Consider the following 23,822-nt stretch of genomic DNA (forward strand, 5'->3'; position numbering starts at 1 on the left):
GATGGAGTTCTCAGTTCTTCAATCCTCACAGGGCCCTTCTCTGATCCTGTGTATTCAGATTTCTTTTATAGCTCTTACCACACTTTTGTTCTTAGACTGCTGGCTATGAGCTATTCTCCTGGCCTGGGAAGAATTCCCCCACCTTAGAAAGTGGGCTGGCATACTCAAAAGTTTCCTTTTTCCTTTTTAAAGACCTTTACTAAAGTGGATTTGTCAGCACAGAAATCACAAGTGTATAGTTGGACGAGTTTAGGAATTTTTACAAAGTGAACACACCCATATAGCTAGCACTCAGACAAGAAACAGAATATAGCAGTACCCCTTTATCCATGGGGATATGTTCCAAGACCTCAGTGGATGCCTGAAACCACAGCCAAACCCTGGATATTCTATACTTTTTCCTATATATACAAACCTATGGTAACATTTAATTTATATATTTGGCACAATACGAGATTAACAATAATGGTAATAAAATAAAACAATTAAAGCAATATATCATAATAAAAGTTAAGTGAATGTTGTCTCTCTTTTTCAAAGTTTGTTATTGTACTGTACTGCCCCTTCCTGTGATGACGTGACATGGTTAGATGCCTACGCAATGAGATGAAGTGAAGCGGATGACCTAGGCGTTGTGATGTAGTGTTAGGATACTACTGACCTTCTGATGTTATGTCAAAAGGAGGATCATCTACTTCTGGACCACAGTGGACCACGGGTAACTGGAATCACTGAAAGCAAACCCCCGGATAAGGAGGGCTACTGTACTTCCCATGCCCAGAAGTCCCTGCTCCTCCGTCGCTATCTCCTTCCCTCCGCAATTGTAGCAGCATTGATTACTGTGCCTGGTTTTGGGCATGATAAAAGTGGTGTCATATGGTGTGTTCTCTTCTAGGTCTAGTATAAGGTTTCTTTTTTTAGTCCCTAGCACCAGTGAATCAGTTCAAGTTTGATCTCTGTGTGGCCAGGCTGGCTCCTTAGGTACTCTGGAGTGGCGGAACATTCTGTAGAATGTAGAGAATCCTGCAGGAGATGGAGGACCCAAGGCTATTGGACTCAGCAGGTGGCTACCAATTTGGCCTCATAGACAGCTGAGCTGAGTCGAGGGGCTGGAGGAAATTGGGTGCCATTCACTCAGTCATCTGTCACTGGTTGCTCTGGACAGTTTCTTGGCTTTCTATCTCTGTCTGAGGCTGTCCTTGAGGACATGGTCTTGTTCTTCTGAAACTCCTTTCCTGGTGGGCACTGTGGTCACTCCCTGACCCTGGCCTTTAAGACAAAGTAAAGGGTCTCAGGGTATCTGTAGCTGGCGTAAGCAGTGAACCAGTGGGGCTGCCTCATCTGTGACTGAGTTGACTCTCCATTGATGGAAGTATCAGGGACTGACTGCTTCTCCGAGAAGAGTTTGCAAGTTCACCCATTCACGTACTGGTTAAAACTACCTGATCTGAGTTACTATGCAACTGTATCTAAATTGCTTGTTTTTTTGTTGTTTTCTTTTTTTTACCTTAGTTTGTCTATCTCTAAAATGGGCATAGTTTTAGTGTCTATTACCTAAAATAATTGTTGTGATGTCTCAGGACAATAATTGTCATCACTTGGTAAATATTGGGGTGCCTGGGTGGCTCAGTCAGTTTAGCGTCTGACTTTGGCTCAGGTCATGACCTCATGGTTCATGAGTTTGAGCCCCGTGCTGACACCTTGGAGCCTGGTTCAGACTCTGTCTCCCTCCTCTGCTCATATTTTGTCTCTCTCTCTCTCAAGAATACACATTTAAAAATTTAAAATATATATATTAACTATTTTTGGGGCGCCTGGGTGGCTCAGTCGGTCAAGCCTCCGACTTCGGCTCAGGTCAGATCTCACGTTCGTGAGTTTGAGCCCCACGTCAGGCTCTGTGCTGACAGCTAGCACAGAGCCTGGATCCTGCTTCCAGTTCTGTGTCTCCTTCTCTCTCTGCCCCTCCCCCTCTCATGCTCTGTCTCTCTCTGTATCAAAAATAAATAAAAAAAAAACAACATTAAAAAAAAACTATTATTAGTAGTAAGAAAGTTCAAATAATGGGCAGAGGTTTCCTGAGTCCCTGCTGTGGGACAGGCCCTAAGAGTCAGCTATGTGCTCATGGAGAGCTCAGCCAGCCCGGGGCATAAATCAGACATCTGACTGTCACATGAGAAAAACAGAGGTGTCAAATAGAAGAAAAAGTAGTAGCCAGTGGGGAGGCCTGGCACGTGCATTGTTTCTGACAGGGCATCAGGGAGGTTTCTCCGAGGAGGTGTTCTTTTCGCTGACCTTGAATGATTTCCACAGCTGGACAGGGAGGAAGGACCATGCTGAGTGTCTTAGTTTGGGTTGCAGACCCTGACCCAGGTGTTTGGGTGTAAGCAGTTTATTTGGGAGGTGATCTTAAGGAGCCCGGTGAAGGGTTACGGAGGGGTGGTGGGGAGGGGAAGACCGCCAGGAAGAGCGAGCTATTGAGCAGGTTGTCACTGTGGGCAACTGGGGCTCAACCCCACTGGGGACCTTCTGAAGAACCACGCAGAATATACCACAGAATTGTTCTAGGGGTGAGAGAGCTTGGGTATTTATCCTGTCACCTGATGGGGGTCCCTCCCAGGACCCTCATGTCTCAGGCAGCTCCTCCCCCGAGCCCCCTGAAGGTCTCTGGTGTTTCCTGGGGAATCTTTTCCAGAAGAGAGATGCCGCTGACCTTACTGGAACTGAGATGACCCGGGGGTAGGCTGGAGGCTTGGGGTAAGGTGTTGATGGTGTCCTCTAAGGGAGAAAAAGGGCTCACAAGTAAGGAGGGTGGCTCGGCAGAGACTGGGAGTCCCTGCAGAGGGTGACACAGCTTCCTCAGATGACCACAAGCTACAAGTAGTCTGTTTCCCTCAGGCCGGGCCCTCAGCATCCTCTCAAACAACCCCAAGGAGTCAGTCAGCCCCACTTCACAGATGGGGAGACCGCACTCAGGGAGGTCAAATAACCATGGGTGCTGCAATTGGGAACCAGACCGGCTGGTGCCCAAGTTCATGGTCCTCTATTTTCTGTAAGGCCCCCTGTCTGTCCCCTTTGCTTCCCACTGCTGTCCCCAGTTTTCTCCCAGAGGCCGGGGCCCTCACCAGCCATGCCCCATTTTAGTTTCTGGAAGCCTGCCTGCTCTGCAGGAAGGTGAGATAAAGGACACCCGGGCCCGTCAGAAACTGCACACCACAGCCTGGGGTTTAGCAGGTCGTAGAGGAGTCTGCATGTGTGTTCGGGGAGCCAAGATACGCACAGTGAGCAAGAAAGAAGATGGCCTGCGTCTCAGACTCCTGAGCTCTGTCACTTGCTGCTCCAAGGTGAAACTTCTAGTGACTCAGGGAGGGGCTGAAAATTGATGAAGTTGGTTAATAATAATGCCTTCCCCCCAGTGCGTTCCCAGAGAGCTTCACAGTTTATCTTTCGGGGGGGCGGCATCTAGGAGGTGAAAAGCATAGCAGCTGAGACCCCCCCTGATGTGGCTGGTCAGATTGAGCTGTCGATAATTGGAAAACCAACACCAGATTTTGAAGACTTGATGCAAAGTAAGAATGTAAAACATCTTGGCTTTTAATGTCGATTTCCCTTTGGAATGGGAATATTTTGGATATGTTGGGTTCAATGAAATAGGTCATTAAAATTAATTTCACCTATTTTCTTTTTACTTCTTTTAATGAGGTTACTGGACATTTTAAGACTACAAAGCAGCTTGCATTTTAATTTCTGTTGGACAGCCCAGACTATAAGATTGAATCTACAGGTAGTGATTTAAAAAATTTTAAATCTTAACTTTGACTCTAAAAGTGATCAACAGATAGAATTATGGAAATGTCTGAAACCTGTTTTTCCTGCACTGGATTATTTGTTCCTGGATATGTGGCTCCTGGTAATGATGGACCAGAATGCGGAGGAGAGGGCTTACTGACAAATTAGGTGTAGCAAGCTGAAAGAACAGTCCTGGCTGTGGGGACATTCCCGTGCCAGGACCCGGAAGAGCAGACCTAGTGTCCTGGTATGAGGGGCCACCTTGCCATCTCTCGAGCTCTTCACAAAAGGGTCAATCAGTGAATCAGTAACAAGAGCAAATATTCGGGATTCTCAAACATTAAACAAAATTTTTTTAATGTTTATTTTTGAGAGACAGTGAGAGAGACAGAGCCTGAATGGCGGAGGGGCAGAGAGAGAGACACAGAATCTGAAGCAGGCTCTAGACTCTAAGCGGTCAGCACAGAGCCTGACACGAGGCTCGAACCCATGAACTGCAAGATCATGACCTAGGCCGAAGTCCGGTGCTTCACTGGGCCACCCAGGTGCCCCTCAAACATTTTTAAAGTTCATGTGAACAACTTCCCTGGTTCCAAAAGATCTTAACGGAATTCTGTAGATTTGGGTCTTGTTTGAGAGATGAAGGTTGTATTTTTGCTATTGACTGTTACAAGTACATGTATTTAGACCAGAAGCAAGGATGTGGACAGTGTTAACACAAGTACAGCAGGCAGCAGTTGAGTGAAGGATGTGTTTGCTTAAACACTGATTAGACCAGTCAGGACTCATTTTCTTAAACTTTTTTTTTAATGTTTATTTTTGAGAGAGCACCAACCGGGAGAAGGGCAGAGAGAAGGGGGACCTAGGATCTGAAGTGGGCTCCCTGCTCACAGCAGCTCAATGTGGGGTTTGAACTCACAAACCACAAGATCATCACCTGAGCCAACCAGAGATGCTCAACTGACTGAGCCACTCAGGCGCCCCCAGTCATGACTAATTTAAAGAGTTATCTGGGATCTCAGGGCCCTTCTTTTGAGAATTGTAGCTACAGTATGGATGGAGTGGCATAGAGAACCAGGATTGATCCACCCTCCCCCACATCTCTTGTCCTGTGCTAAGAGGGACAGGGCATCCAAGGAAAGACTTAGAACACAAGGAGACGTTTCGGAAGAGACCCAGGGAAACCGGAGCCTGTAAATGTCTTACCTTAATATTCAAGTGGATGAAAGAAAAGATTAAGATGTCTTTTTTGGATGACTTCACCAAGAAAAAACTAACTCAGAGGGTGTGTGTGTGTGTGTGTGTGTGTGTGTGTGTGTGTGTGTGTGATGGGGAGGGGGAATGTTAGTCAAATGACATCTGATTCAAGGTTGGGAGACAGACACTGGTGCAAAAGACCTGTGTAACATTTTGTGGAAATAAATTGGCAAAGAAGGGGCTATTTTGCAATCCAGATTGTCTTGGGTCATGTTCCCTAGAAGCAGATTCTGAGATGGTGGTTCCTATAAAATGATTTATTGCGGGAGGGCTGTCAGAAGAAACCTGGAAGGAAGAGGGGAGCAGAGAGGTGGTCTCAGCAGGAGTCTGGCCTCAGCCTGGTCCCACAGGGGTTCTGGAGCGTGAATGGCACTATAGGCCAGTGGGGGACACTTCAGACATTGGCTGAGGGCTAGAGGTCAACTGCCCTAAGCCCGTTCCTTGGAGAAGGGGACAGCCAGGAGCTATTAGCTGCCAACACGCATGATAGATGCAGAACGAAGCACTAGCTTAGTTAGAAAAGGGGTCTGCATAGGGAACCGGCCATATCCATTACACACATAGTAGAGGAAACTGCTCTATTTAAGCAGGGTCAACAGGACCTCTGAGGCCAGGGTGGGAGATTAGGGTCAAAATGGAGAGAGGGAGCCATGTGCTTTAAAGAAACAAATGTACATCTAGTTCACAGCCCGTGAAAACTATCACGGGCCTGTTTTTAGAGAAGATTTTTTTCAGATATAAGTGTTTAGGTTGAACTTGCTGGGATGCATCCTAAGATGGCCGTCCATGGAAGGAAACGGTTTGCTTTTGGTGGGGGAGAGAAGTGTTTTACACTAAAACATCATAACCAGCATTTGCACGTGCCAGGCTAGGCACTAAGTGCCCACCCTCACGACTCCTGAACCAGCAGCACCAGCACCTCCTGCGAACATGCTGGAAACGCAGAGCGACATTCACTGAGGGCTGCAACATGTCAGGTGTGGTCTGGGCATTGTGTACTGCCATGAACAGATGTGCCAGGCTCTTCAGACAAGTACAGCCTTTATGGAAAATATTCTATCTTTCTTGTGTGTGAAATGGCTACTTATTCCATAAAAGTCCCAAGCCAAGGGAGACCAGAAAATATGAGCCACTATAAACAGCTGAAAAGGGCACGGGCATCTGTGGGGTCCCCAGCTCAGCCCTTATTGGATTGGAGGGGGTGCCAATGGCGTATAACCCATGTTGATTATAACTTTATGACTTGAATAAAGGAGTCCGTTCAAGGCACCTGCTGTTTCTATAGAAGCTTCTGAGTTCCAGGCAGAGGAGCAAAGGAGGTCAGGGAAGTGGGGAGGGGGCACTGGCCAAAGCTGCAGTATCTGCCCCACCCCTTGGGACGCCCTCTGGCCTTATCTCCCAATCGGGCCACCTTGAGAGGGCCTGGAAGGCAAACAAATCCCATCTTGATTGAAGAAGAGGAAACAATGGTGTCTTTGTTAGGAGCCTACCGGAAGAATTGACTGGTAGGGAAAAATGCAGATTGGGAGAAGTCTGGAGTGGGGCAGCTGGCTGCAAAAGAGTAAACTCAACTCCGCCCCTCGGGAGCTGAATGCTGTCCTGTGCGATCACCTCCGTTGCTCATCAGACTGCTTGATTTCTGTTGGCTTACATTTTAGCCAAAAATAGTAATACAAAAGGGGACAAAAAATGAAAGAAAAAAGAGTTCGTCTTCCTCCCCTTCCAAGCCCCAGTTCCACACCTGAAAGCAAACCACCATTTAATTCCCCCCCCCATAAGTTTTTAATACACATTGCCTTTTTTCATGTCATATATATCTTGGACACACCTTACTCTCTGTAATAGTTGTCAGGGCATTTTTAATCAAGGGGCGCCCAAGAGGCTCAGTCAGTTAAGTGTCCATCTCTTGATTTTGGCTCCGGTCATGCATAATCTCATGGTTCATGCGTTCAAGCCCTACATCGAGCCCTGTGCTGACAGTGCAGAGCCTGCTTGGGATTCTCTCTGTCCCTCTACTCTGCCTCCTCCACTCCGCACTGTCTCTATCTCTTTCAAAATAAATAAAGTTAAAAAAATAAATATAAGATTATGACATAATTTCGAATATGGAAGCACCATCAACAAACACCATCTCAAGGTCTCTTTCCTTCCTTCCCTCCTTCTCTTTCTCTTTTCCCTTCCTTTTCTTTCCTTTTCTTTTTTCTTTTTCTTTTCCTTTCTTTCCTTCCTCCCTTCCTTTTCTTCCTTCACTTCTTTCTTTCTTCCTTTCTTCTTTCTCTTTCCTTCCTTTTTAAAAGAAAATTTTTTTATGTTTACTTATTATTGAGACAGAGAGAAACAGCATGAGTAAGGGAGAGGCAGAGAGAGAGGGAGACACAATCCAAAGCAGGCTCCAGGCTCTGAGCTGTCAGCACAGAGCCCGACGTGGGGATAAAACCCACGAATGGTGAGATCATGACCTGAGCTAAAGTCAGACGCTTAACTGACTGAGCCACCCAGGCACCCCTCTTCCTTCCTTTTTTAAATGTCAGATGACCATCTTGTATATCCTTTGTCTACCTGTGTAAGTCTTTCTGAAGATAATTTCCCTAATGTGGGCCAAAGGGTGGACACATTACAGTGTTTTGTGGTCATTGCCACATTGCCTCCAGAGGACATTGCTTTAGATATCCACTCCCACAAGTTCATGTTTATATAAAGTTCAAGAAGAGAGTGCTTAGCTACAACAAGGACAGCAAGCAGAAGGCACCAGTAGCAAAGACTTTTCTTTGGAGATGTGTGATGTGAACCTTTATTTTAGTAATAGGAATAGAAAATTTGGGGCGCCTCGGTGGCTTAGCTGGTTAAGTGTCCAACTCTTGATTTCAGCTCAGGTCACGGTCTCAAGATTTGCGGGTTTGAGCCCTGTGTCTGCCTCTGTCCTGACAGTATGGTGCCTGCTTCTCTTTCTCTCCCTCTCTCTCTGCCCCTTGCTTGTGCTCTCTCTCTCTCTCTCTCTCTCTCTCTCTCTCCCCCACTCTCTCTCAAAAATAAACAAACATTTTTTTAAAAAAAAGAAAACTTGAAAAGAAGAAACCCTTTTGGATAACCCAGTAAAGTATTTTTTGAATGAGGTCATAGAAGCCTTACAGTACAACATCAAAAAGGTGACAGTGGGGGTGCCTGGGCGGCTAGTCAGGTAAGCCTCCGACTTCACTCAGGTCATGATCTCACAGTTTGTGAGTTTGAGCCCCACATCAGGCTCTGTGCTGACAGCTCAGAGCCTGGAATCTGCTTCACATTCTGCATCTCCCTGTCTCTCTGCCCCTCCCCTACCAATGCTCTCTCTCTCTCAAAAATAAATGAACACTAAAAAAAAATTTAAAAAAACAAACTGTGACAGTGAAGGAGGTCTCTCTGCACCATTCTTTGCACCAGACACCTAATACCCACTATTTAAAAAATTATCCTCCCTTTTTTTACTGCTATGAAATAAAAACAATACATCTCAAAGTACTTGCAAATAGGAAAAGTGTATACACTTGCATATATATATATAGGTACACTGTAAAGACAAATACTGTATACGTGCCCACCAGCCAGTTTATGAGTAGAGCATATTCGTGTTCTCTCGAGCTGGATTATAAACCCTGGAAGCTGTATCCTCCGAAGTACTTAATACGTGCCGGGCCCTATGCATGTGATGTCTTGATTAATCCTCAGAGCAGCCTAACAAGGGGGTGTGAATGTTATCCCCATTTTACAGGCGGAGAAACTGAGGCTTGGTGGGATTCAGCCATCTATCTTGGGCTCACATAATGAGTAGTAGATGTGTGGCCTTGGACTCTCGCTGTGTGGGTGCTAGGAGGTTGATGTAGGCGTGGTGTTTTCCGGTTTCAATAGCCCACTCCAGACATGAGCAAGGTTGGCTTTGGCTCCAGAGCACTAAGGTGGGTGAGGCCCCAAAGTCAGGGGGGCCTTGGCATCTCTCCCCCTTGCCTGGGGTCCTTTCTGGCCACCTTTGCCTCTCACCCACCCCCACCACACCCCTAAGTTCATGGGGGATGAGGGTTCCAGGAGAAAGGGGTTTGTTCCCAAGCCTTGAAAGGGTCACCTAGGGGCTGCTGCACGACAATGTCCATGAGTGAGGGATGAGTGTGGTGTTTCCAGAGAGGAGAGGTGCAAAAGCCAGAACTGTCCTGACAAGGGCTATTGGCACCTGCTGTCTTCCATCCATCTCCGTGTCTGTGAGTCACCTGTCCTCCAAGATAGGCCCCCATCCCACCCTCCCTGGGACAATGGCCCCACAGCGGCCATCCCCACTTTCTCTGTCATCTGGGTGACACAGGACTCTGCAGTCTCTGGCCTTTGCCATCTAGACTGTGCTGGGTGTTCTGCCTGTGGAAGGTGCTCGGCTGGCCTGTTGGGTGCAGGGCGCGCTCGCCTCTGCCAGGGGGCAGGGACCAGGCAAAGCCCTGGTCGGCAGCCACTTCACATCACCTTTTTGGGTCACTGCTGGGGGGGCCTCCTAGAGTAGGACTGAAAGAATCCATCCTTTCCCCTGGGGCCCAAGAACGTGCCTGGGTAAGTGTGCTCCCCTCTCCACATATTTAGTCTGGATGTTTTAACACAGTGGTGGGTTATTTCCAGTAATGATTGAAAGGAGTAATGGGTCTCTGGGTGAATTTCTATTGTGATGAGTTGTAGGTTTGAAATCAGGTTGGCTGCTCGATGGGCCGGTGGTTGGAGGAGCCAGCTGTGTCCCGGCCCAGAAGGCCTGATGAGACACCAAGCCGTCTCTGGTGCAAGCATGAAACCCCAAACAGCCCTGTTCCTTAAATTTATAGAAAACTAGCTCCTCCACTGTGACAGTAGGGGTTCATGCATTCATTTGTTGAGAAATTATTTACTGAAGCACCTATTATGTGCCAAATGCTGAGGATTATAAAGGAATTTCTTAACTTCCGGCAGTTTTTCTAGAATGTGTGAAATATAACATAGTCTGCATTCTGCTTGCAGAGGCTGGAGTAACAGCTCACCATTGCATTCACCCCACACGCTTTTTTCACAGGAGTGTTTTAGGGTATGCTTCATGAAAGGGATTTGGTTTATTCAAGTGCTTGAGTGGGGTGGGGGAGACTTTTTTCCATTCCAACTTCCTTTAACTTCCTTCAGCTTCCATTTCAACTTGCTTTATCATCTGTGTACTTCATGAACAGGAAGGGGCTCTCTCGGCCCCCTGCCACCAGCCACCATTAAAGAAGTGGGGACATTTAACCTTGAAGAGAAAATACTGGGGGCAAGGCAGCTTTCAGACACCCAAAGTGCTGTCCTGATGCCTAATCTGGTAGAATTTGGTAAAACTCGCCTGGGAAGCCATCTGATCTTGGACTTTTGTTTGTTGGGAATTTTTGGATTATGTACTCAGTCTCTTCGCAATTTTCTGTTTCTTCCTGCTTCCGTTTTGTTCATGCCTAATTTGGCGTGGCTTTGGAGCTGTGACTTCCCGAGAGATCCGAGTACAGGTAGCCTCCGCGTCACCTGGGAATGCGTTAGAAGTGCAGTCCCAGCCCTGCCCCAGGACCAAAACACCGGGGGTGGGGCCAGGAGGCCGGGTTGTGACAGCCCCCTAGGTTTGAGGACCACTGCTCCACATTCGATTCAGTCTGGGGTGGGTCCTGGGACTCTGCATTTCCAACAAGCTGTCAGGTGATGTGATTTGACTGTCAGTCCAGGGAGCACACATTAGAACCCAGTCGTACGAGGCAGTCTGACCTGACTGGGGAAAGATGACATTTGGGTATAGCTGTCCCAACAACACACCACGGTGCTGTTGAGAAGGAGTGAAGCTGAACGGTAAGCACTGGCATGGGAAAATCCTCATGATTATCCAGAAGCTAAAAACAATGGATTTTGAAAATATCTCTGGATAAGTTTGCTTCCATGAAAGCCAGGATAGTAAAATCATCATAACTTCCATTTTTGTATAAAAAATATTTAAGCATTTTAAAACGTGAGTTTTAATAAAGCTACTTTTCAACTTTTTAGTCTTTTTTTCCAACAACCAGAACATCATAGGGAAAAGAATACTTGCTCGTATGGATTTTTTAATTTAATGTGTTTCAATTTTTGAAATATTACTTATCTTTGTTTAAAGTTTATTTGTTTTGAGAGAGGGCGAGTGCACTCGCGTGCCTATGAACAGAGAGGGGTGGGGGCGGGGGGGGGTCCCCACCAGGCTCCGTGCTCAGCGTGAGCCCCACACAAGGTTCAGTCTCACAAACGGTGAGATAATGACCTGAGCTGAAATCAAGAGTCGGACGCTTAATGGACTGAGCCACCCAAGCGCTCTGAAATATTACTTTATCTTGACTGATGCGTTTTTGGCATCCTGTTAAATTTTGCATCTGAGGCTTTGGGGATTGCTGTAGGAGATGGCTCTGCTAACCTCTGGGCTCTAAGATGGTCTGACTCTAGTGACCACCCCCTCTTTGTTCCGCTTACCCCTAGCATGAAGCTCACCCTCTCCCGGGCCTCCATGCTTGTGTTACACTGTGCTTCCTTTACAGCCAGGCTCCCCTGTAGAGCCTCAGTGAGGCCCTTACTTCCTACTGTTTATGTGATATTCCAACCTCACATTCAGGATGTGTGCTCTTGGTGGAAAAAGGAAGGCCTGTTCTTTGATGAGGCTGAGGTCCCTGGTGTAAATGGCACCTGTGAGCTCTCCATCTAGAAGGCAAGCCCCACTGGTATTTGCCCGATTCTAAGGGCAGCATGAGATCCAGTTTGGAAATGCTTTGATGCCTGTAGCACATGCCACCCATGTCTAGCCCATGGCCTTGGCTCCTGCCTCTTCCGGGCACACCCATCCACGTAGGAACTGCCCGCACCTGCAACTCTGCCCGAAGGTGTTCCTGTTGGCACATGACAGGGAGGGACAATCAGTGCCACCCAGAGGCGGCCCTTGACAGTACTCCTGGATGAGGGGGTCAGGGGTGAAGGAGTTGGGGTGGTGACTCAGAGGTAAGGGTTCTACATTGTCCCCTGAGCTTACCCGGTGGAATTGGCCTCTGGCTGCCTTGCTATCCCTGCCTTGTCGGGCTCCTTCCTGTCCCTGCCTCATTTCTTCACTCACCTACAGGTTCTACTGGAATCTTTGTCACAGGGTCTGCTTCCTGAAAAACCGCAGCTAAAATAAAAAATGTTTACTTTGCCCACCATAAAATCAAAAACATTAAAGCATACAAGTGGGCAGACTAAAACTCTTCCTCCCAAAGAGGCAGTGCTTCTTTGCCAAGTTTGCATCCCTTTTTATGTTTGCTCGTGTGCATGTTGTGAACCTTGGCGGACACACTTTGTCTCCTGCTGTAATCATTTTCCTCCTGTTGAATCCCTCCCTCGTCATGCTGATTTCCTTCTTCTCCCTATTTCTCTTACTCATCAGCTCCTGGCAACCCTTTTTCTACCCTGTTCCTATGGGTTTGACTTTTCCATGCAGTATTTACGTCCCGCTCTGTCTGGTTTATTTCACACGATGCCCTCGCAGTTCATCCACCATGCTGCAAATAGCAGGATGCCTTTTTTTTTCTCATGGTTGTGTAATATTCCATTGTATAAATGTACCACATCTTTTTTTTATCCATTCATTCGTTAATGGGCACCTAGGTTGTTTGCATATCTTGGCCATTGTGAATAATGCTGCAGTGACCACGGTTGTGCAGATGTCTCTTTGAGACCCTGTTTTCATTTCCTCTGGATATATATCCTAGAAGGGGGATTGCTGAATCATATGGTAGTGCTATTTTTAATTTTTGAGAAACTTCCCTACTGGCTTCCTTAGGGGCTGTAACAGTGTACATTCCCACCAACTGTGCATGGATGTTCCCTTTTCTCCACATCCTCAAGGACACTTGTTATCTGTCTTTGATCATAATCATTCCAGCAGGTGTGAGGTGATCATTTCAGTGCGGCCGTGATTCACATTTTCCTGCCGATCAGTGGCGTTGAGCACCTTGTCATGTATCTGTTGGGACTTTGCATGCCTTCCTTGGACAAAGGTCTCTTCACTTCCTCTGCCCATTTTTGAATCCGATCATTTGGCTCTTTGCTATTGGGTTGGGCATCATGGTTTTAAATGGCTTTGAGGTTGGGAGGCTCTGTGGCTTGGCCATGACCCACTGGTGATGTGTCTGCCCATCGACCTTGCAGGCATTCGCCCCTACAAATGTGACATCTGCAACAAAGCCTTCACCCAGCGCTGCTCCTTGGAGTCCCACCTGAAGAAAATCCACGGGGTGCAGCAGCAGTATGCCTACAAGCAGCGCCGAGACAAGCTGTACGTCTGTGAGGAGTGTGGCTACACGGGCCCCACCCAGGAGGACCTGTACCTGCATGTGAACAGTGCCCACCCGGGCAGCGCCTTTCTCAAAAAGACATCCAAAAAACTAGCGGCTCTTTTGCAAGCCAAACTGACGTCCACACTCCAGGGGAATGTCAACCTAAGCGAGGAAGAGGAGAAATGAGGAGGTGGAGGAGGAGGAGCGGGGAGAGCCACCCACGAGCTGCCATGTTTACAGGGATTTTTGGTTTTGGAGGTCCCCCGCCCCACTGTCCTCCTGGGGCCGCAGCAGGGGTCTGTTCCAAGGTTGTCAATGATAATACTGGTGTCCGGCCCCTGTAACCCATGTCCTGTTGAGCAGTCACATTAACAAAAGTTTGTGGATGGCCTCGGTTGCCATGCGGTATTTTTGTTTTTTCTTCTTCTTCTTCTTTTTTAATGATTTTCACATGTGGAGACAGAGGTATTCTTAGAGAGACTATCATTTTATGGTGCCTTGAAATAAAAGTCCTTCCACCTGAAATGCCATTCAAGCAAGGACAATGAATTTTTTTATTCTGGAAGAGTTTACAAGAATTATTTTAATAAATGGAATGTTCTTGTGAAACTTATAAGAACAAAGCAGGAGAGCATGGAGTTCTAGCTCCCTGTTTGGGGCTTATTGGGGACATTTGACTTCAGGTTATTTTGGGTGGGTGGTTTTGTATTGGTGGGTGGGTTTGAAGAAGCGGATCTTGAGCACTGGGTAGGAGAGTGGATGAACAGGAACCCTAAGGCTGATGGGCAGAGACTCCTGGAGTGGACAGGGCAGGGCACTTACGGGTGCTTTGGTCACTCTTTGTGGCTGTGGTGTTACTGTGGGGGTGCCTCTGGCTTTCTGGGGCTGGCACTTGCTGGCTGCAGGCACTTCTCCCTCCCTTGAGTCTGGCACGGGGGGAGAAGTGGAGAACGCTGGACTGTGAGGAATGCTTGCTGGCCTGGCGCACGTCCTGCTCTTGTGGGAAGCATAGAAGTTTCTTCCAAGGCATGTGACTGCTTGGTGCTGTGACCTTTGGCCACCTGCACCTCCTCACCTGGGAGGCCTGGCCCCAGAGGCCCAGGAGGTTAACAATATAGCCGACCTGAGACCTAGATAGAGCAGAAGAGAGTCAACAGCCCATGGGGGTCGGGGGTGGGGGGCGCATTGGTTTCCAGGGTCCTTCTGTGACTGGAAGGGTAGCAGGAAGGGCCCGAACCCTCAGGGAACCGTGGTGGCCGAGAGACAGATTCTTCCTAGTCCTGGGAGTTGCCTGAATGGAGTGAAGTGCTGATCTAACTACCCTGTTGTCCTTTGGCTGCCTTCCCATGGTGCCCTGGGTCTGAGTGCCCCAGCTGCGTGTCCACCCTTGGAAAAGTAAGAAAATCTTGCATTAGGACCAAGCCACCTCTTGGTCTAGGGAAACATTAGGGTGATGGGGCCATTTTCCTATTTCCTCCCTCCTTCCACCGTTTGCTCCTCCTCCCCTCTTGGTTTCCTTTCTTCGGCTTCCTTCCACCTTTTCTCCCTGCTCTTCCATCCCTCGTTCTTCTTTCCCACACTGTGGGCCAGGCATCATGCTGAGATCTGGACAATTTAAGGCCATATCCTAGAACTTGCGTTAACACTTCTCTTGCAAGTCGGCTCTTTACTTTCTGAAGGGAGGACATAAACCCTTTGGTTGAGCACCTATGATGTGGGGCACCCAGCTGGAGGCACAGCATTCTCTGGAACCCTCCTCAGAGCACTGTGGGGGTGTCAGCATCCTGGTGCCCCAAAGCAGAGGAGGTGGCTGCAGGGGCCACTGGCTGGTGCCCAGAGAAAAGGGACAGGAATCCTAAATCTGGTCAAAATCCCCTTTTTCTTTTCCCCACCCTTAAAAAAGGAAAGAAGAGGCCCCAGGTTAAACTTGAACTACACAAGAGGCAGGCATGAGACGAGGGCGGGCTTTGGGAGATCTTTACCCGCTGGCTTCTCTAAAAGCCTGATGTGGTTCTGCTCTGTCTCAGCTGAAGGTGAAAGTGCTTGGGCTAAGTCCACAGCACCATGTGTCTAAATGGCCATATTCGGAGTACCTGGGTGGCTCAGTAAGTTCGGCATCCGACTTCGGCTCAGATTATGATCTAACAGTTTGTGAGTTTGAGCCCTGTGACAGGCTCTGTGCTGACAGCTCAGAGCCTGGAGCCTATTTTGGATTATGTATCTCCCTCTTTCTCTCTGTCCCTCCCCTGCTCTCACTCTTGTTTCTCTCTATCTCAAAAATAAATAAACATTAAAAAAAATTAAATGGTCAGGTTCAAGCATCCTCTTTGCTTCCAAGCATCAGCATGGCTGGGGGTGCACTTGGGACACGTAGCAGCATAGTGGGATGTTGTGGTGGCTAATGGTGCAGCCTCCTGGGACAGCCAGCACCGAGGGTCCAGCCTTGGCTCCAGGGCGGATTGCAGACATCACGTTGTGTCTCCTAATGCTTGACCCAGAGGAGAGAGTCTAGAAAGATTTTTATTTGCTTTCTTCAGTTACCTGGGTAATTTTGACAACAAAAATGCATATTCCTATAAGGGACTCTCTGAACGGCTTGCTGGAGCAGGCCTGTGGCACAGGGAATTGTGAACTAGCTAACATGATATTCTCTTTTAGGGATAGATTTTTATTTATTTATTTTTATAAATTTGTAAATTTTTAAAAAATTTTAAGATAAGTTCTACACCCAGCATGGCGCTTAAACTAATGACCCTAAGATCAAGATCTGCATGCTCTGTTGATTGAGCCAGCCAGGCACCCAGGGCAGATTTTTACTAAACAGAACTCTTTGGGTTGCAAGTGTTGGAAACTCATTTAAAATGACTTAAACAGAAAAGAGAATTCATTGGCTGATAAGCCTAGGCTGGTTCCAGCTTCAGCAGTGGCTGGATCTAGATGCTTAAATCACGTTATCTTCACTCATCTTTTTCTCTTTTATCTGGTTTTCCCACAGGTGATGTTTTTCTCGAGGGGTCCCATGGCCACCCTCTGCTCTGGATTTCTGTCCCATCGTGTAGCAGCCCAGCAGAAGGATTTGTCTTTCTGCCAAAGATCTTGGGCTGGAGCTTCTTGTCTCTGATTGGTCCGATTTGGCTTTTGGGTCCACCCTGAGCGGGTCAGCTACACCTCTGGTCTAGGAATGGAAGGTGGTTTCCCAGTGGCAGAGCGGGCACCTTGACCAGAAAGGGAATTGGATGTTGGGCAGGTTGTTGTCTCAGCTAAGACAAGGCACAGCTGCTGTAACAAAGACTCCCTACAAGTTCTGGGGCTTACGGAAGAGAGCAGATTATTTCTCACCTAGCAGTTCTGGGTTGGCAGATGGTTCTCCTGTCATTCACTCAGAGACCCAACTTCTTTCCTTTGCTGCTCGGCTGTGCCCTAGGACATTTTTAACATCTGCCGGGTTGAAACTGGGTCTCTGTGGGTTTGGGCTGGTAGGAGAGTTGTCTTGGGTTGGGTTTCTCCATAGATTCTGAGGCAAGGGTTCAGATTCAAGTCAATTGCTTACAAGGTGATCCCAGGAAGCATTGGTAGTGGGAGTGGGGAAGTGTGACAGGAAAGAGCAGACAGCCAGTAAAGGGAGCATAATCAAGGGAGACGCTGGAGCTTACTCCTGGGGATCTCTAGGAAACAGGACAGAGATGTGTCATAGCACTACCTCACTTGAGAGGATAGGAAACCATTTGTCCACTAACTCCCCATCCCTCTGGATTTAGTTGAGGGTGCTGGCATCGTGGGCATTCATTTCTGGGCCCTTCCAATTTGCCCTGTACACTGGCCAAGCATGTTTCCCATTCCAGGAAAAGCCCTCAGGTTACAGGGGCTGCCCATAAGCAGACTTTATTTGTTTTTTGATTTTTTTTAAAAACATCTTTTTTAAAAAAAATTTTTTAATGTTTTATTTTTATTTTTGATACAGAGAGAGACAGAGCATGAGAGGGGGAGGGGCAGAGAGAGGGAGACACAGAATCTGAAGCAGGCTCCAGGCTCTGAGCTAGGTGTCAGCACAGAGCCCGACGCGGGGCTCGAACCCACGAACGTGAGATCTGACCTGAGCCGAAGTCGGAGGCTTAACCAACTGAGCCACCCAGGCGCCCCAAGCACAGAGTGTTTAATGCTGAGGACACCTGAGGTAGGTGGGACCGGGTCTGGTACAGGTGTGGGGGGGTCACACCCACTTTCTGAAGTTCCTGGCCCGGACATGGTACGTGGCTCTTGCACTCCTATTCCAGGGTGAGGATTTTGCCATATTACCCCAGGGGCAGGAAAGTGCAGCCTTCTCAGCCACATGCTCTTGTATACCAGGACCGGGGAATGGATCGAGGTGGACAGCTCGAAGCCTCTGCTCTGGCAGGCAAAGCCATCTGACTTCCGCCTTAGCCTTTGGCCCCTTCCTCCTCCTGATCCTGTCTGCGTGTCCTGTTCTCAACCAGTTGTCAGGAAATCGAGCTCACGTGTCCAGGATCATGATTTAGGGGGCCCTAGTTCTCAGGCTGGGGGCCTCAGGACCTTAGGTCCATGGATAGTGGGATAGCAATACATGTGCTATTATCAGTATTTTATAGCTCTCATTGGAAACCATGTATGAACTGTACAAAGTCTACCCAACAGTATCTTTGCTTTCAATTGGTATTAGGTCAGCATACTGTGGAAACTCATGCATGTGCTGGTCAGAAGTGCCTACTGGTGGTTCATTTTGAAGAAAGGGATCTGTTATCAAATAATGAGTAGGGTTTGTTTGGTTGAGTTTCTAGAAGCAGAGCCTGAGACAGAGATTCTGGGCTAAGTGATTTCTCTGGGGGAGTCTCTCAGGAGAAACCAGTAAGGAGGGGATGGAAGCAAGTTACAACGAGAAGACACCAGGTGGACATGTGGGCTCTCCTGGAGTCTAGCCTCAACCTGATCCCACGAGAACTCTGGAGGCTGCATGCCACCATAGATGCCAGCCCACCTTGAGGACGGGCGCCAGCCATTGGCTTTGGATTATCTCTGGTAGGGAAGGGGAAAAGGACATGACTACTGGGCTGTTTAGCTGCCAATGCTCTAAGCAGCTGGGGGCTTAATCACAGGAATGGACTATCAGGGGTGAAAAACCTTGAGGTCTGTAGGCTTTGGTTATTTCTCCATTCGTTATTTATTAAAAATTTTTTTAATGTTTATTATTTGGTTTTGAGAGAGAGAGCATAACAGAGTGCGAGTAGGGGAGGGTTAGATAGAGAAGGAGACATAGAATCCAAAGGAGGCTCCAGGCTCCGAGCTGTCAGCACAGAGTCCACTGCGGGGCCCAGACTCATGAACCATGAGATCATGACCCAAGCCGAAGTCAGATGTTTAACCAACTGAACTACCCAGGTGCCCCTATTAACATTTTGATAAGGGACCTCTTCTGGAGCTAAAAGAGCAAATCACTCATTGTAAATTATGTCACGTTTTGGGGAGAAATAAAAATACGTTAAAATGCATACAGGGGGGCACCTGGTGGCTCAGCCGGTTAAGCGTCCAGGTCTTGGTTTCAGCTTAGGTCATGATCTCATGGGTTTGTGAGTTTGAGCCCCACATCAGGCTCTGCAGGCATCAGGCAGTGCAGAGCCTGCTTGGGATTCTCTCTCTCTCCCTCTCTCTCTGCCCCTCCCCTGCTTGCACTGTCTCTGTCTCTCTCAAAAATAAATAAACTTGAAAAAAATTCATACAGAGAACAGTCTTCCCTCCGGATTTGTTCCTCATCTGCCAAGCCTCTCTACCATCATTTTAATGTTTATTTTTGAGAGAGAGAGAGAGAGAGAGAGAGAGAGAGAGAGAGAGAGAGAGAGCGCTTGAGCAGGGGAAGGTCAGAGAGAGAATCCAAAGCAGGCTCCAGGCTCTGAGCTGTCAGCACAGAGCTGGACTCGGGGCTCAAACTCAAGAACTGTGAGATCATGACCTGAGCCAAAGTCGGGTGCTTAACCAGCTGAGCCACTCAGGCGCTCCACCTCTCTACCATCACCATCAATCACTGTTAGCTTCTTGTGTAACTTTTAAAAAATATTTGTATTTATTTCAGTACTCTCTGCACCCAACATGCGGCTCAAACTCACAACCCTGAGATCAAGAATCGTGCACTCTTCTGACCAAGCCAGCTAGGCTCCTCTTCTATAAATTTCTTGAGTTTTTTTACTCATATATAAGCAAACAAGAATAGAAGTGTTATTCTCCAGGTATTTTAGAATTTGTAAATAACATCATGCATATTGTTTGGACCCTTGCATTTGCCTTTTAATAATGCATCTGGTAGCTCTTCCTTTAAAAGTAAAACAAAGTTCTCATTCTTCATTATGGCTATCTAGTCTTGTGTTGTATGCACGTATCATAATGTAGGTCATCTGTCTCCTACTGATGGACATTTTTGTTATTTCCAATGGTTTGCTACTTTGAAAGGTGCTACAGAGAGTGATTTCATATGTATGCTATTTCACATACGTGCAAACCTATCCATGGGATAAATTCCCAGAAAGGTACTTGTCGGGGCTAAGGGCACACCCACTGTAACACTGCCCCACACGGCAAATCTGCGGTCCCACTGGTGACACACCTGAAAGCAGCCCTTCCTCACCAGCCTGCCAATCCTGGGTCACCATGCTTCGGGATTTGGGCCGATGTGACAGGTCTTTACATTTCTCTCATTATGTGGGAGAGAAAGAGGTTGAATGTTTTTACATACAGTTAAGGGCCGTTTGTAGTTACTTTTCCTGTAAACTGCCTTGAATGGCCATGTTTCTACTGAGCTGTTGGCCCCTTTTTCTGTCCAATTTCTAGGCGTTTGCTTGTTTGTTGTCATCTTTTAATTTTGCTTGTGCTGCTTTTTCCTGGCCAAAAGTTTTGTGATTTTTATGCAGTTTTCATCGATCCATCTTTTTCTTTTACAGCTGCTAAAGATTGAGTCGTTAGAAAGGCCTTCCTTCTCCAAGGTTCTATTGGAATTCTGTCGTGCCTTTTTCTAGGACTTTAATGGCTTCATTTTATCACGTATAAATCTTTGATCCGTTTGGACTGTTTCCTGGCACATAGTGGGAGGTATAGATCCAACTTTATCATTTTCCAGATGGCTGACAAGAGATATTTTTTAACAGGGAGCTGGTCCAAAACACACCAGAGATGCTTTCTTCAGGAAAAGGTCGCGTGCCTCAGCAGAAGGTGTTGCAATTATAGTACGGAGCAGTTTTCTTTAATTAGCAAAGATTCGTTTGTTCAACAAGTATTTACCGAGTGCCCACTGTGTGCCAGGTACTTTTCTAGATACTGAGGCTGAGGAAGAATAGACACAAATCCCTGCCCTCTAGGAGCTCCCATTTTCTTTTGGAGAGACACAAAAAATAAGCAAGTACATAAACACAGTGTTAGCTAATATATAGAAAAATCAGATTTGATGTTTCAGTTACTATGACTGTGTAACAAATTGTGCCAGACCTTACAGGTCCTGTTGGCCAGGGATTTGGACAGGGCACAGAGCAGGGCAAGGGGGTGGCTTTTCTCGGCTCTCTGATGTCCATGGCCAGAGCTGGAAGACTCGAAGCCTAGGGGCTGTGAATCACCTGAAAGCTAGTTCACTCATGCAGCTGGTCGTGAATGGTGGCTGGGCCTTGATTCCTCATGCGGTCTCTCCATGTGGGCTAGTTTGGGCTTCCTTTGAGGTGATGGGCTACCAGGGAGAATGCCCTGAGAGAGAAAGACAGGAGGAGGCTGTGGAAGAAGAGCCCACCTCAGGAGTCCTGCAGTGTCACTTTAGCCACATGTGATCTACTAGAAGTGAGTTCCTAAGGCTGGTCCATATCGAAGGGGAGGGGAATAAGACTCCCTTTTGATGGGAGGAGTCGTTCTAGAAGAGTCTGTGGGACCATACGCTATGGCCATTTTTAAAAAATGCCACCAGGGGCGCCTGGGTGGCTCAGTCGGTTAAGCCTCTGACTTCGGCTCAGGTCAGATCTCACGTTCGTGGGTTCGAGCCCCACGTCAGACTCTGTGCTGACAGCCAGCTCAGAGCCTGGAGCCTGCTTCCAGTTCTGTGTCTCCTTCTCTCTCTGCCCCTCCCCCTCTCATGCTCTGTCTCTCTCAGTATCAAAAATAAATAAAAAAAAAAAATTTAAAAAATGCCACCTGTCTCGGGCAACAAGGAGGGCTGGGATGAAGATGCATAGGTGATGTTGGTGGAGACTGTTGGCATTTTAAATGCAGGGCAGAATTGAGTGGGCACGCCCTCTGGTGACCTGGTGGAAGACTTCCAGGCAGAGGGAACTGCAAGGGCAAAGCCAGGAAGCAGGAGTGTACCTGACTAGTCCAAAGAGCCAGAGGACGTGTGTAGCTTAAGTGGAGTGAGAAGAGATGGGGAGATAAACCACGTCAGAAGCTGGGAGCAGCCACAGTTGCTAGCTTATTGTAAAGGCTTAGGCTTTTCCTCTCAATGAATTGGGAACCCATTGAGAATTTTGAGCAGAGGAGTAACTTGATCTCACTTACGTTTTAATGGGCTTGCTGTGGCTGCTGTGAGAACAGATTTGGAGGTTGGAGACATGGGTGGAGGTGGGGAGATTAGTCAGGAGGCCATGGCAAAAATCAAGGCAGGCCAGGATGAATGCTTGGACCAGGGTGACCGTGTAGGAGGTGGGGAGGTTGGCCGGATGCTGGGTATATACTTAAAAATAGAGCTACCTGGTTCATGATGAATTGGATGCGGGTTCACGGGCAGACCGCACATCCAGGCTTGTCTGGGACAGCTCTACTTGATATGATGAATGACATGGCACCCTAGTTATGAGAGGCAAGACAGGAGGCAGGACCAGCATTGTAGTGCCATTTCCCGAGATGGAGTGACCGTGAGTTGCTGGTCAGCGAGGGGTGGAGTCAGGAGGAATCAGGCTGTCCAAGTGTCTTGTGAGGACAAGGACAAGGTGAGTAATTGGAGGGATGTCTGGGTGGGTCTGAGGTAGAGGTGGAGGAGTGTTGCTGGACAAGAGATGAATAAAGGTGAATCTGAGGCTGGCCGTGGTCACACTCCAGCCATGAGGAGAGCCCTGGGCACGCCAGTGCAGCAGTGGGGTGTGAAGAAGCCCCACAGAGAATAAGGAGGAAAAGAGGGGGCGCGGTGAGAGGCAGTGGGGATGCTTTGAATGAACTTCTTTCTCAGATAGGGGTACCTCCTCCTCTCAGGACCGTGAGTGCAATCTGATCCTTTTTTTTTTTAAGCTTATTTATTTGAGAGAGAGAGTGCAAGCAGAGAGGTGGCAGAGAGAGTCAGCACGGAGCCCAACCTGGGACTCGATCCCACAAACTCTGAGATCATGACCTGAGCCAAGATTAAGAGTGGGGTGCTTAACCACCCAGGTGCCCCACAATCTGATTTTTTCAAAGTGACTTAGTCGTCCTGACACCTGTGGCCTGTTGTCATACCACTTTCAGGCATGGCATCCATCGCCCACAGGTCTACATCGGGGGCGGCTCTGCTCTGCACCTTCCTTGTGCACTTGGGAGTTTCCTGCCTCCCCTTGCTAGCAAGTATCACTTTCCTTCTTATCCTATCACAGCCCCTCCCCCTTTCATCCACGTCTTTCCAGGCCACAAATGCTTGATAACCGGCTTATCACGCACAACTAGAATCATAAAATGAGGGGCTGTCCTGTAACCTTTAGTCACTACTGAGGCTGCCACAAGGCATTCTTCCTTTCTTCTTCATTTTCCCTGGCTGATTGCTTACTGGAAGGTAACTTCTAGATAAGCACAGTGGAATTATAAAAGTTGTTTGGTTGCCAAATTAATTCAATGGTTCAGTATTTCCTAGGCACAGCCTCCCCACACGACCAGTGCGCTAGACACACCTGATTACCATTCAGACACCAGATACTAGGCGTGGGCCCGCGGCTGGAACAGACTCAGATCCCAGCCTGTTCCGAGTTTGCAGTCTAGAGGGAAAAGGTGGACAATAAAAAAGATAACTTAATAAATATCGTGTATGTAATTGGTGCTGAGTGTGGGGAGGAATCATCGGGCAGAGAAGGTGCAGGAAGAGAGCGAGGGGAGGAGGCTGCAGCTTAAATAGGGTGACCCTGGGAGGCGGGAGTGAGAAGAGGGGGAGTCTTGACCCGAAGTCAGGACCCGGCAGCGGTATTAGGCGACCACTGTGTACCTTGGCATGTCCCGTGCTTCCCATCACACTACAAAGAACCCCCAAATCCCTTTCTGTGGCCTGTGTCCCTGAGGCAGTCTGGCAGCCCGCTGCCTCTGGACCTCATGGCTCACTGCTTGGCTCCTGCGCCAGCAGACTCGGCTCTCCTCAGACACCACAAGCACACTCCTGTCTCAGGGCCTTTGCATGCCGTCAGATCACTCCATGTCACTCCTCCACTTTATTCTGGTCTCTGCTCAGATGCCACACAATCACTGAGGCTTTCTGTG

The 23,822-nt window shown here is 47.9% G+C and overlaps 1 protein-coding gene across 6 annotated transcripts in view; it reads left to right on the top strand.

Annotated features, from left to right (window-relative positions):
* Positions 1–13,967, top strand: part of OVOL2 (ovo like zinc finger 2) — a 31,130-nt gene extending 17,163 nt beyond the window's left edge. For all 6 annotated transcript variants that reach the window (XM_029917303.1, XM_029917301.1, XM_029917300.1 and 3 more), the window contains one exon: positions 13,231–13,967. In XM_029917303.1, coding sequence (XP_029773163.1) covers positions 13,231–13,544 — 314 coding nt within the window. In that variant the 3' untranslated portion in view covers positions 13,545–13,967. The remainder of the gene's footprint in view (positions 1–13,230) is intronic.
* The last annotated feature ends 9,855 nt before the right edge of the window (positions 13,968–23,822 follow it).

Source organism: Suricata suricatta, chromosome 12 (assembly GCF_006229205.1).
Source record: "Suricata suricatta isolate VVHF042 chromosome 12, meerkat_22Aug2017_6uvM2_HiC, whole genome shotgun sequence".
In the NCBI taxonomy this organism is placed as follows: domain Eukaryota; kingdom Metazoa; phylum Chordata; class Mammalia; order Carnivora; family Herpestidae; genus Suricata; species Suricata suricatta.